Source organism: Xiphias gladius, chromosome 17, assembly GCF_016859285.1.
Source record: "Xiphias gladius isolate SHS-SW01 ecotype Sanya breed wild chromosome 17, ASM1685928v1, whole genome shotgun sequence".
NCBI classification, from domain to species: domain Eukaryota; kingdom Metazoa; phylum Chordata; class Actinopteri; order Istiophoriformes; family Xiphiidae; genus Xiphias; species Xiphias gladius.
Genome location: NC_053416.1, coordinates 8,062,270 through 8,076,250, shown reverse-complemented (window position 1 = coordinate 8,076,250; position 13,981 = coordinate 8,062,270). Strand labels below are relative to the sequence as shown.

Sequence of the window (13,981 nt, the reverse complement as noted above, 5' to 3'; positions counted from 1 at the left end):
TGAGTCGTTGTCTTTGGCTAATATTGAGTTTACATTCTCCAAAGCTTGAGAGTGTTCGTGTATATTTCATGATCATGTTTGTATATTTTATTGCTTTTGTTTTGGTATTCATTGTGTATTTCTTTTTATCCTCTCTCCTTTTTCATTTCAGGCTGCTGCAAGGATCACCAGTGGATCAGCAGGTACGATAACCCTTAAGTGAATGTGTGTATGTGTGTGTGTGTGTGTGTGTGTGTGTGTGTGTGTGTGTGTGTGTCGGGGGGTCGTGTTCATTCACTATCCTTGGTTGGATTGTTTGCATTCCCACTTTGGGATAAAACCGGACTTGTGGGAATATCTCCCACAGGATTCCTAGCCTGTATGTCAAACCTCAACCACCCAGAAGTAATGATATACTGTTTCTACAATAACACGCACAGACACATGCACGCGCACACAACTTGCCTATACACGTACACAACATGTGCATATTTAGATGCATAAGGAGTTCATACAAAATAAATAAATAAATCGACAAATAAATAAAAAAATCACAAACACTTTGTCCTTTGAAGTTCTGATTTGGTGGAATTTGTTGAGTGATAACACACAGAAGCTTATCTTCGCTTCACCAGAACAAAAACAAAGGTTTTGTCATTTAAAATTCCCGTTGTGTTAAAAGGAACATTAATATCACTTTCTGTTTTGGTCTTGAATTTTTGTCTTTTGTCTCTTCTCCGTCTGGGACTCAAGTTCCCAGAGACGGTGATACAAGAGTCTGAGAAGATGATTAATGAGTCCAACTCTGACCCCTGTCCATATCTCTTATCCTCCGAGTGTGTCCCCTGTGATTGACATGCACAGGCGTCATGCCGACTGTAGTTAATTGCAAGCCGGGGAGATGATCTGGGAGAGATCTTGGCGACAGGGTTGGATTCACTGCGCTGCAGGATTGTTTATTTTTGTATGTTTTGTCTGTATGTGTGTGTGTGTGTGTGTGTGTGTTTGTGGGGGGGGGGGGCTTGCACATCCGTGTGCTCTTATGCGTGTGTACATGTCGTAACAGTTGGGGTGTCCGATGTTGCAACAGCATCGGTGAGGGTCACATTACTGGCAATGAGAATCCACGGAGGAGAGGTGCGACGGGGGGTAATGAGGCCCCAAGGGCTGCAGGGAGGTCAGAGGTGATGGCGTCAGTGGCATAAAACGAGAGTGAGAGTGTGTGTGTGTTTGTGTGTACATGCACAAGAGTAAGAAACATTTCATCCAAACACAACGGCGCTGAGGGAGGAGTGTAGATTAGTTTCATTGTTTGGGCTTTCATGCTTCAGGTTTGTTTTCTCGCTTGAGCGTGTTTATTTTCTCCTCTGATATGAGGAAACACTTTTGGTGTTTGACAGAAATCCAGTCTAATCAATCAGTGTTTGTCGGCCTGTGTGGTCTGCGTCTTAGCGGCAAAGCGGCAGGATATGATATGCACATATCTCTGCTCACATAGTTGACATTCACTCTGCTCTCTGCCAGATAAACAGGGAATTCCTGCCTGAACTACTGGTGTTCTTACGTGTTCTCTGCTGGGACTCTTCCTATTCTTATCTGACTGTATTTTTCCAATCATCCTTAGCACATATCTTTGATGTTTTCCTTTAGTGTGCCTTTTTTCTTGAGAGTCTCTGGGTGTGTGTGTGTGAAAGGGAATGCATGCCAGGACGGTATTTGGTTTAAATCAAATCTGCCCGAAAGCCAGTGAGGAAAATATTTTAACCCCTGCTAAAATTAAAGGATTTATTTTCCATACATTTTTTTCTGGAGAATTAATATGTAATAATAGAGGCGTATTTTTGTATAGATGCTTAAACGATTTTCTTGATCTCAAGTTTGTTTGCATTTCAATGATCTCTTAGTCCTAGAGGTCACCTCCACGGTGCCTGTGTTATCTTACCTCAGCCGTACTGCACATTGCACAAAAAAGATTATGACAATTTAGTTCGCCCGCTTGATTCGGCTGTTTCTTGATGTGACCTCTCAGATATCTGTGGTGTCCTGAACACCACAGAGGTAAATCAAACTAGATTAGCTGCTGTGTAAGACTAATAAGTCTTTTATTAAACACTTTGACAGTCTGCCTAATGTGATACTGAGGGGCTTTGTTATCATGTACTTTCTGAAACACTTGTAAATGACTGTATCTTAACCTGATGTACCTACAGTGTATGATCTCATGTTGAGGCCTCACCCTCGCGATTTAGGACCAACCTTTCATTTATATGGCAATAGTGTTATTTTGAGACCTAATTCACCACGAAATAAAAAAAATAAAAAAAATCACTTGCTCCATAAAATGGAAAAAAGTAAAATTATTTTTTTCACTGTCAGGGAGCATAACATCTACCAGTAAAGACAGGTGGAAAATATCTATACTTGCCTCATGACTAGGAGGCCATACATGATCATCGTTTTGGCACCATTTCTGTGCCAACCCATTTATGAATTATACTTAAACTCCGGGTTCATAACAGCTTAAAAAGATGACAATGTCCTCCAGTCTGTTCAAATGATAATTGAAGTCAGATGCCTTGCATTTGAGACATCTATCTACTGGCTTCTAACGCGCCTTTGAATTCATCACCAAAGATAACTGAAGCAAATCACCTCTGCGGTTTTGCTTGAATTCTTTGAAAATTTTATATTTTGAATTAATCCGACGGCGTCCAATCACAGTACTCAAGCGGAAAGGTAAGACACAGTGGTGTTGAAACATTTGCACTATGAAAGGCCATGAATCAACTAATGTTCTCCAGCCTTTCCCCCATCTGAAATAATACACGTGGGTAGGATATGGAACGCAAATTCTAGGGTTTGGACTTGGAGCTTTGCTGTTCTTTACTTGGGAAACGACTTGGAACTCAATGGCCAAGACTTGATACTTTCTTTGTTTGTAAAACAACTAATTTGCCCCACCTTTGATCAACAGTAATAACTCTAATGTGTTACTCGCCAGTACATTAGTGTATGTCAAAAATGATTATTTCACCACAGAATTCTGCATAGTCATTGCGGAAAAAGAAATGTCTGAAATTCATCAGGCAATATCAAAACAAACATAAAAGATTCTGTTGTCTGACTGTGTGAATAAAAGTCTTTGTGTTTGCAGTTTACCCCGCATGTATTAAATACTCTACATTTGCCTCTGTAGCTGAAACTTTCATTACTTGGCGTTCGAATCCAGCCTAAATGTAGTTTTATTCTAGCCGTCCATTCCAGCTCTACATATTTTTAGACAAGTGAGTAGACTACAGTACTACCACTCAAAGATATTTTAGATGTGTGCTGCTATTTTAGAGCAGCTGGTAAGCAACAAATGACCTTGGCCTTTACCAAACGCACACTGACACACATTCTCCACATTTTCACTGAAGTCCAGGGATATAAAAAACATATAATCCATCAGAATTTGCGCATTACTGGAAAGTGCTCGGGAGGCTGTGGGTAATCTTGACCTATGGCCCATGAATCCTTCTAGTGTGTCCCTTGCATGTCTGTAATACATTTTCCATCATGGCTGACTGGAGGGATTCACCTGATTTATGGCTCCAGCGGACTTTTGACACACATGTTCCCAGAGGCAGCGTCATGCTGACATTAAACGCACATTTTTTTTCTCTCGTTTTAATTGTTAGTAAAGTTGTACACATCCTTGAAATTTTCTGTTAACTTGTGCGACAGTTGTCAGAGGTTTCAGTCTGCCCATGTGTGACTATGAATGTTGTGGGTGTGTGCATATACAGTATGTGTGTGTGTGTGAGTGTGCAAAATCCTCTACTACTGCCACTGTGCGTTATGCATAACCTACCTCACACAGAAAAGCAGTTGGGTCAGCAATTAACTGGCAATTAATCTTTATAACTTAATGATGGTGATTGTTAGTGTTAACGTGCGTGTGTGTGTGCGTGCGTGTGTGTGTGTTTGTGAATGCGCCCATGTGCATGTGTATGTTCTTAGCTGTGATGTGTGGACCCACCCAATTGCTTGCATTAAAAGTTTGTGATACTCTGGTTCCTTATTAACTCAGTGCTTAGTAAGTGAGCCTGTGTGTGAGTGTGTGAGTGTGTGTGTGTATGTGTGGTAAATATTGCAGCAGTGTGCAGCAGTGCTTTAACAAGGGTGGAAGTGGATTTGGCTGTAGTCCCGGTCTCTCCCTCTGTTTCTTCCTTCACCTCTCCCTTTCCATTTTCCCTCTGTCTTTCTGCCCTCTGCTGTCTCTTCTGACCATTCAAACTGTAACCTGACCCCGGGATTTGATTTTTTTGATTTTTTTTTTGTCTCCATGTCTATTTTCCTCCTTGATTTGTTTGACTGTAACTGCGATATTACAGTCTGCAGGATACTGCTTCTGTATCCCTAAAACTCACTGTGAATCCTTTGTGTTGCTTCCAATGCCTTTTTTTCTTCACGTGTAAACAATACACATGAAACACGACTTGCAAATGCATTAATACACAAATAGACACACACGTTAACTGCTGAAGCTTTCGACTTTACACCAAAGTCCCAAACTGTCATCTTACTAAAACCTCAATTTCTTCGGTAGAAACGACGACAGATTAACATGACAAAACATGGAACAACCTTAAATTTATAGTATCTATAAGTTTTCATATACCTGTTTTTTTTTTCATTCTTATTTTGAATTTGCACATTAAGAAGCTGAATATAAATGTCAGAAATTTTAAAAATTAATGAATGATCAAGTTAATTTATCATCAACTTAGTTATAAGATAAATTAGCAACATACACACACATCATCTGAAGTCCAGCTGTGTTCCCCGTGAGCCTCTGGATTCATCAATGAGTGATATTCACTGTACTTACTAAGTTATTTGCTGAAGGAACATGAGCTGTCAGACATTTGTGAAGGTTTTAAAGGACAAGCTCTAAACTCAACAGTGACATATTACCACCTTGACTTTTTTGGTAAACTTGTTAGCAAACAGTTTCCTCTTTACACATCCAGCAGACGTGGAACACAACATTAGCATTTCCTTGGCGTCTTCTTTATGGTTGATATTCACTCTTCTTTTTGCTCTGGTTTGTGTTCCACCAAGCCCTGGGGCAAATATCTGACTCTTTAACTGCTAAACGCTCCTCAATGTTCATCAGCTAGTTGCTAACTTTGTCTGTCTGCTGTTTAGTGCTGCGCCGGCTGTGTGCTGTGGTTTATCCGAGCTGAAAACAGCCGCCTGCTGTGGCAGGAAATAATGCTGATGGGAGCTGAGACTGAACCAAAACAGTAAAGATGTGGATCATAAAACCAAAACAAATGGGCTGAAAGATGGTTAAACTCTCCGTAGAGGTGAGGAGAAGTGCTGAGCCAGGTGACAACTCTCTGCGGGTTGCAACCCCTTTCAAAAGACATTTGATACGAAAATATGAATTATAGCAGCTTTAAGTGTTTTTCTTACAATAGTGGGAACATTTAGCCCGTCTTAGACGACACAGTATCTGCAGAGCAAAGAGGATGGCCATGTACAAACATGCTCTGATTCATTTTTGAGTCTGTACCAAAGTATTAGCCAATGCAGTGAAGCAACGTGTAGAGACACTGTGAGATTCTATTACAATTATTACTCTTAGGTCCTAATGCGTCATTATATTTATACACTCATAATGTTTTTCGTAATTAGTGCCACGTTCAATTAATCGGGAAATGAGAGCATTGTAGTGATAGTTTGATTTCAACAGAAATACCATTTTGTTGGACAACTTTTAAGCACCACTAGTGTCTGCAAGTGACTACACTACTTGTGTGTGTGGGGGTGTGTTGGCATGTGTGTTTGGCGACACATGCTTGAGTGCATATTTGTGTATTGCCTGTACACATGTGTGTTTGTGTGTGGTCCTGCAACCCTATACTAGCACAGAGAAGAGGCTTGAGGATGGAAGTTGGTCTTTGAGGATTTTCCTACGAAAATGCTTATTTTAACAGCTAAAAACCTGACTATATGTATACCGCTCCTAAGTGCCTTTAAAATGAAACACTCAGCAACAAGGCCTCCTATCAGCATGTGATCTGCACTCCCATGACCTGTGGAGTTTCCTCCTTGTCCATTAGCTATTGTTTCCCCTCCCGGTCCTGCCCCAGGTCCTCCTACTTCCATACCACAGTCTGCACCCCATGGCCCTCTGCACTCGGCTTTCAAACCCCCCACTTCTGTCTCTAAATACGAGGTCTACCCTTCCCCATTCAGTTACGTACTTTATACCTCAGGCTGCTCTGCTTTCCATATCTCAGCCCTGCTTTCTTCTGTTTCCCATCTGTATCAGCTCTCCTCTTTGGACCTTAGGCTGAGACCTTTGCTTTGTGTCCTGTGGCCTCAGGCAGGCCACAGTGAAAGCCATCTCCTGCTGTAGGTGATCCAGTCTCCTGAATAGGAGATGGACGATGTCAACATACTTATCTTCATAGGCTGGACAAGGAAAGTTGTTGTTGTTGTTATTGGAGAGTGTGGGGGACAGACACTCTGAAATAGCTCCTGACCCACTTTCCTCCTGGCCCATTTTTCTTAAGGAATCGGCAGGAGCAGCATTCCTCGGCGGCTAATGCAGAAATATTGACAGTGACGGGGATACTGTTCGTTCAAGGCCATGTGAACAGATGGGTACAATCGTGGCTCCCCGTGATGTTGCATAAAGATCCTAAAATAATAAAAATATGTATTATTTCTTCATTCTACTGTACTGTATTTCAGTGAAGCCCGCTGATCAAACTCAAATGTCAGGCAGGAAAATCTGAATCGTTTCCACTGAGGCTTTCTCCGTCTTCCACTGGAAAATCAAATGTGTTCAAGCTTTTAACAGAAATGACTTCATATCTTTATTGCTTTACTTTTTGTCTTGATTTGTGTTGTCTCTGTTCTGATCTCCAGAGAAACCGTCAGTGTGTCTTTCCGTACTCATTTCCTCTCTTGGTGAGTCTTCGCTGCCATTGCTTTTGCAAGGAACACCTGTCTATCACATTGTCTCTACGATGTATCAAGGTCAAGGGTCAAGATCCATGTTTCAAGCATGGACATATTTTCTTAGTACTATCGAGATTGTTTTGTTTAAGATTCTTTGCTGCCTTTACTTATTTCATCTTTTATTGACCTCATTGTAAAAGTATATTATCATATACAAGCTTCTTTTTTTACGGAATATATAGTTTTCATTTCCTATTAGGTTGCTGCAGGTCAAGAACACGATCATGGCTGAACTCATAAACAGATGTTGTGATCTGAATCCTGCAGCGTTGCTCTTCAAAGTGCTTTTTGAGGAATTGAGCAACATATGGAATTACTATGTGATACATAGTAAGATGATTAGGTGTGTGTGCACTGATGTGTGTGTGTGTGTGTGTGTGCGTGTGTGTGTGTGTGTGTGTGTGTGTGTGTGTGCGCTCTCAGGGATCACTAAAAACAGATAGTATGAGCTAGGAATTTAGGTCAAGTTCACACAATGCCATCTGCTCAGTGGTTTCATTTAATCTGGATGTTTTCCACTTTAAGCAGACTGGTGGCGCTCGCTGCAGGTAACAAGCTGCTGACAATGTCCGTCATAGGACGACAAAAGCTTCTGGATTCTTCTGTTGTATGAAGATGTCTCCTTGTTTGGATTCCTCATTTGCTCAGTTTTGAATGCAGTGCCCCTCAAGGTTTGAAGTGAGCAGTTGCTGAAGTGAGGCGCGGTACAATGTGTCCATGCGTGTGTGTTTCAAGCTCAAACAGCGGAATCGAGTGAGCTGAGCAGCCTGGCCTGAATGACTGAGTGTTGCTGAAAATAGAAGACAGAGACCAGGGAGACAGTGGCAGGGATGAAGAGGAGAAAAAAACGAGCAAGCCGAGGAGGAAGGGGAAGGGAGGGTACATGGTAGCTGAGCAGATATGTGAATTTAATGGAGATGGGAGAGAGGACTGGGTTGATCACGTGATCTGTTAAATCATTAATTAATCTGAACTCATTAAACCAGATTCTGCGTGGACATGAGGCTATTGACATTTTAGATTAATACGATCATAGTGCAGGAGTCTCAGTGACAGAAAACCCAGGAAACTGGAAGTTTTTTTTTTTTTTCAATAGAAAAAAATATATTTTTTTTGTAACCACTGCAAGATCTGATTGCTCTCCCCGTGGAGACGCCCATGCTCTGCTGTGTATTTGTTCTGAAAATCAGATCCCGGGTCTGTCCAGAACATGTCCATAGTGCTGCTTTGATTGGCTGTTTGAGCCCTGGAATGTGTTAGGTTGGTGTTTTGATTGGCTGCTGCTGCGAGACAGTGTTCCTGTGTTGTTCTCTCTCTCTGCCCAGAGTGGAGGTTGACCTCAAGGACCAGCTTACCATCCACATATCATGGTCTTTAACATCACAGACGAGAAATACAAAACTCGACCCGGATCAAAGTCGCTGGAAGTTTTGTAGTTTTCCCACAGAAGTGTTCAATTTCTGACCTGTGGCCTCTTTCTTTCACACTTGTTCTGTTTCTCAACCTCAATCAACTCCATCTCCGTTTAAGAGCACATACTGTATCTGTCACTGCAGTGGGTGGTACAGTCCTGTTAGTATTTTCAAAGGTAAAATATGATTTCAGTGTCCCCGATTAGTAGAATGACTTTGTTAGGAGTTCTCTTAAAAAAGAGAGTAGAATTTTAGATAATTAAAAAAAATTTTTTTTTTAATCTCAAAATTTTAGTCACCACTGATTTCAATTATGCTTCCAACTGCCTATCAATGCAGACGGCTGGTGCGACAACTGATTTATCGGTGCTAGTAGACATTATTTTCTCCAGTTATTAAAAGAAAATGAAAACGCATTGTGTCTATTACAGCAATTTTCTCGGTCAAATGAGGTGGTTCACTCCAGCCTTTTGTGAAAATGTTGTCAATGTTTGTGTTAATTAAAGGTTGCCGTTGGCTGCACAGGGGACCTGTTGATGTTTTAATTCCTCGCTCAATGGCAGGGGTTGTAAAATCACAGATTAATTGCAGTATTTTCCCTTAAAAAAACAGGCAGTTCTCTTGTGAAAACAGAAACAAAGGAAAAATACCAGTCTGGGACCATGCTTGGTCATCAGTGATGCAAATTCGGGGTCTTCTCAACTGAAGATTTTAGGTTAATTTCGGAGTTTAACAGCATTGTGTGAAACTTAAAATACTGACCCAGCAAATCTTTCTGGGCTCCTTGCGGTCGCGTGTCCATTTTCCCCCAATACACTTCCCTGAGAACGATATATCAGTAGTAAATGTTCCAAAGGATTTAAGGAAACACAAAAAAATGTCAGTGCTACTTAATCCTCTTCTCCTCAGAGTTATGTAAGAGTGTTCTGATTATAAGCCAGTTGTGCCCATAGTTGGCTGTGATAATGTGTTAAAATCCCTTAATCCTGGGGGCCACACATGATAGCATTTGCAAAGAGAGTACAGGTCATCAGTTCATGTGTGTATGTATATGCAAAGTGAATACATATGCATTCCCTTATACATATATACATTAGTTTATGCATGCTTTATGTTTGTGTATTTTGTGCCTTATGTTAAGTTTATGTCACACTTTGGCGTTTATGCTGTGTTGGGTTGTAAAATAACCTATTGTGGTGTATGTGTTTATCGCGTCTACCACAAACGTGCAACTGTAGAAACCACATCTCACAAATTCAGGAAAGTGCACATGCAGCCTGTCACACAGACTACATTGCTGTGGCAGATATTGTTTTACAGAAAAGTGCTCGGACGCGCTCTTTTTTCCTTTATGAGAAAATGTCTGTACTGTGTTGTACTAATATATGTTTAGAATCACATCCAACAGGTCATTTTCTTCCATCTCCTGTGCTCCAAGACCATAACAGCACTCAGAAACCTGCTCTAGTAACAGATTTATTAAATACATAGCCTGACTATACATCAAACACACACAGTCATTCAAAGCAAAATCTCATCACGACATTCATATTTTGCTTAATTGAATAGAAGCAGGCAGGAAATCTCCCTAACCTTCTTAGCATCTTTTACTCAGATATTATCGCGAGAACAACTTCAGCGCTTCACCGTCTCTGAAACTCTTCTGGAGGGATGAAACAGGATTCAGTCCAAAAGATAGTCCCTCATTTGGTGCTTTGTTGACCGTGGTGATGTTAGTCCAAAATCTCGCCACACACAGTCCATATTCAACCGGGTTGAGATTCGTTGATGGTGAGGGCCATAGAATATGATCCGCATCATTTTCATACCCTTCAAACCATTCAGGCGCCGCTTGTGTATTTAATGCATATGCAGGTCTTTCCTTTAATTTGTCGCTTGTCTGTATGTGACACACAGATGGATATGTGTGCAGGAAGTGGAAGACCAATTTTTGTCTACTCCCTAAATTTCTGAGACACCAAGGAGATGTCAGCAAATTTTGTCTTTCTTTTTTCTTTTGTTTCGCCGCAATCTGCAGGCTATATTTTCTGTAGGAACGGATTCGAATTTATATGTTTATGTAAACATAAAAGCGCCGCGCGGTTCTGGGAGATTTTGCTCGGGCTCACAGATGTTACAAGAGACCTTAGATGTTTGTAACCTGAAATAAGCATCTTGTTTGTGTCTTCCGTGACTCCGCACCCATTTTAAAAGCACGTACATACTTCAGTCCCACGGAGTCATATTCTCTCTTTTCTCCAATCCTCAATTCTTTGTGAGGTTCACCACCTCCTGTCTGCTCTTTCAGTCCTCCCTTCAACGTGATGAGAACCCTCCCACTCAAAATCTAAGCCTGCACACCAGCATCCAATTCCCACGTCTTCTTTTAAGGGATCATTTGCACAATGCTAAAAAAAATCAATGCCATGTGCCGCATATGTCTTGGTCTCTTGCCAGCTTGAGATCCAAACTCACAAATCGGGCTGATTCAACTGTTTCAGATGATTGCGTCTGTTATTATCCTGCAATCAGTAGTTAGGCTATAAAGGAGACGTGTACCCTTGAGAAAAAAATGATTAAATGTGAAAGATGCATCTGAAACATGCTGTGACATTGAAATTTGACTCATCCTCTATTTCCAAATATAATGCTTGCGAATCCCGTGATGCTGCTTTATTAGAATCATTCAAACAAAAACAGCAAATTTTTCGTCAGTTGTTTTATTCCACCAAGTGTGTCGTTTAGCATGTTTTCTTACCTCCTGCTTCTTTGATTCCTCCCCCGTTCGGTTACACCACGTTCCTCACTTTCCCCTTCATCACCGCTGAATGCCAGTGCCAGCCATGAGTCTCGCGCTGGTCTCAGCAGTGTAACGCAGGAATATACGTCAGCGGGTCTCTCTCGGCAGCCACACTGTGGCTGGACACGAGGCCATGGCAGGGCGGGGCAGGGGAAGTTGGCCCATGAACTCCAGCCTTAGTCACCTGCCCCCTTCAACATGCGTGCTGTATGTTTGATGGGGAATCACTGCAATTGCGGACTAAATTAATTAATTCCCCAACCGAGTATTCATGACCCCCTTTACGTCAGTCAACCATACCAGCAAAGTGGTATTTGGTGTCCCGATACCCTTTTGATTCTGCTGACTACTCGGGATGTCAAACGTGTTTCGACAGGCTGAGCTGTTGGATCGGGTCTCTGCTCGTGGATCCATGCTGACCTGGTACTCAGCACCACAAACAGGACATCCGATGGAGTCGAGCAGGCGGCAGCTGAGCAGCATCCCTGCCAGTCTGTTCCCTCTGCCCGGCATTCCTGGGATAACGCAGGAGTAACTCAGAGCTCAGCATGAGATTCCCAAAACTCTTGACCTGTCACGGGGGTGAATGTGACTCACAAAGAGAGACACCTCAGAGGGTTGATATTTTTGCACTTTCACTTCAGGCTGTCAGGCTGACTGTACCCTGTCTGCTGCTGCGTACACTCACTCTTCGACTCGGCTAGTCAAGCCACAGTCACACATTCAGTCACTCATATTGTGATGCAGTAAACTAACAAATCCGCAGAAACACTCGGATGCCTTGGATACCTTTGTCCTATTTGTTCTGTTTTTCTTATTCCTTTGGATAACTGGCAACTTAGACAACGTTAACGTCACAGCAAGAGATCCCCGACGCTGTTTCAATTTAAAATTCCACATATATACAGCATCCAACTTCTTAGACGGGAGAATTTCCTGCTGTTCCTGTCATTGTAAATTACGTGCCGTTTGGTTTTTAGCGACTGACAGCAAAAAAAAAAGGCTATTTCGTGACATCAGCTTGAAATTTTGCTTACTTGTAGTGGGTATTTACCATTATCTCTTTAAGATTTGAAACATTTATCGATTGGACTGGAAAGGAAGTAATGGGGAAAATGTGGAAAATCATTATGTCAGTCACTAAGGAAGCCCAACATATTTGTTGGTACGATTTGTACAACCGCTATCTAAGGTCAGATTTGTGACTGAATGACCAGAGATGCTAAGGAAAAAGCTTTTCCTGGCAACAACAGCTCGGTTGCAAGTTGTGTGCATAAGTGTGTGGCATGGCTGTGTGTTATAAGTGTGTGTCAAGGGATTGAAAGAGATCCTTGTTTGGGTGAGTGGGTGGGTTTGGGTCGTGGAGAGCATGTAGGTTTAGTGTGTGTGTGTGTGTGTGTCTGTGTGAGAGAGAGAGAGAGAGAGAGAGAGAGAGAGAGAGAGAGAGAAAGATACAGACAGACAGAGAGAGAGAGAGAGAGAGACAGACAGAGAGAGAGAGAGAGAGAGACAGAAAGATACAGACAGACAGAGAGAGAGAGAGTCTTGCACATGGGGAGTGGGGAAACCGCCTCTCACATCTGGCTCGCCTTGTCAGAGGTCCAGTCTCACATGCAGAAGTTGTGTTGAAACATTTCTGCACCTTCGCCCTACAAACAGATGAGTCGGACGGGGGGCCGAGGGGGGCAGAAATGCTGCATCAGTTGAATCGGTACTTCTCTCGTGGGTCCAACGCCTGCCGGTAGGACCTCGTCCGCCTCCGCTGGTGCAGGAAGGTGACGCAGCGCGAAAGGAGCCTGTACCAGGTGAAGCGGCGACGACCGTTGCGGCAGCCGGACGGAGCAGCCGGGGCGCAGCGTCCCAGCCAGCGCCGCTCGCAGTGGAACGGAGACGCTGAGGAATAACGGGTGTCGGCGGAGCGCTGGTTTTAGCCCGGGAATATGCGTCCGGCTGCACCGCAATGACAGCCCAGCGAAAGTCTGCCAAGCTACAGCTGCGGCGGTCGATCAGCGAGCAGCTGAGGGACTCCACGTCCAAGGCTTGGGATCTACTGTGGAGGAATGTCCGGGAGAGACGACTGGCAGGTTAGAGAAAAACCCCAAACCGGTGGAGGTGAAAGTCATTATAACGCGCGGAATACAGTTTATTCTCATTTTCCTTTGACCGACACGAGTCTGTCAGATCGATCTGTAGAGGCAGCATGAGACGTGAGGGCCCCCGTGGGGTCCTCAAAATGAAACAGAAAAAATACATCTAGGTCTGAAAATTGATTCCTGACTACATGAATGTTTGCCTTTTGCCCGTCACTGCTGGAGGTCATAATTTCCCCGCATTTTCAATTTGCCGTTACAAAGGATACGGGCCTTGTAAACAACTTCGCTGGACGATATTAGAAGCGTATCGGGGACAAAAGTTGATCTCAGTGTGTCCCGCATATGGCCCCCGCGCTGCGCCTGCGGCGGCATGCGCAGGGCGCTCCCTGATATTTCGGGAAGGTCATTGTCAAATTTAGTGCTCAGAACAGCACGGGCATGTATACAGTGGACAAGAGTCCCGCCAGGGTTTCAGATGCCAGCCGCCCAGCATTTGTCCCTCTAGTCCGGAGAGAGGGTTTAATTTGCGCGTCGAACTGTCCAGGGCAGGAGAGGGCTTCTCGTTTCTGTCTGCACGGAGTCAAGTATTCTTATGTAGGCTACGCGCCAATGCACCAAGTTTGGAGGGTCAGCCAGTTTGCTCTATATTTACTGTGGCCTGGATGCGCCGAGTTAGA

The 13,981-nt window shown here is 43.0% G+C and overlaps 1 protein-coding gene across 1 annotated transcript in view; it reads left to right on the top strand.

Annotated features, from left to right (window-relative positions):
* LOC120802754 (stAR-related lipid transfer protein 13-like) overlaps positions 1 to 13,981 on the top strand; it is a 56,904-nt gene that overhangs the window by 16,520 nt on the left and 26,403 nt on the right. The window contains exon 7 of the mRNA XM_040150872.1: positions 152 to 182. Coding sequence (XP_040006806.1) covers positions 152 to 182 — 31 coding nt within the window. The remainder of the gene's footprint in view (positions 1 to 151; positions 183 to 13,981) is intronic.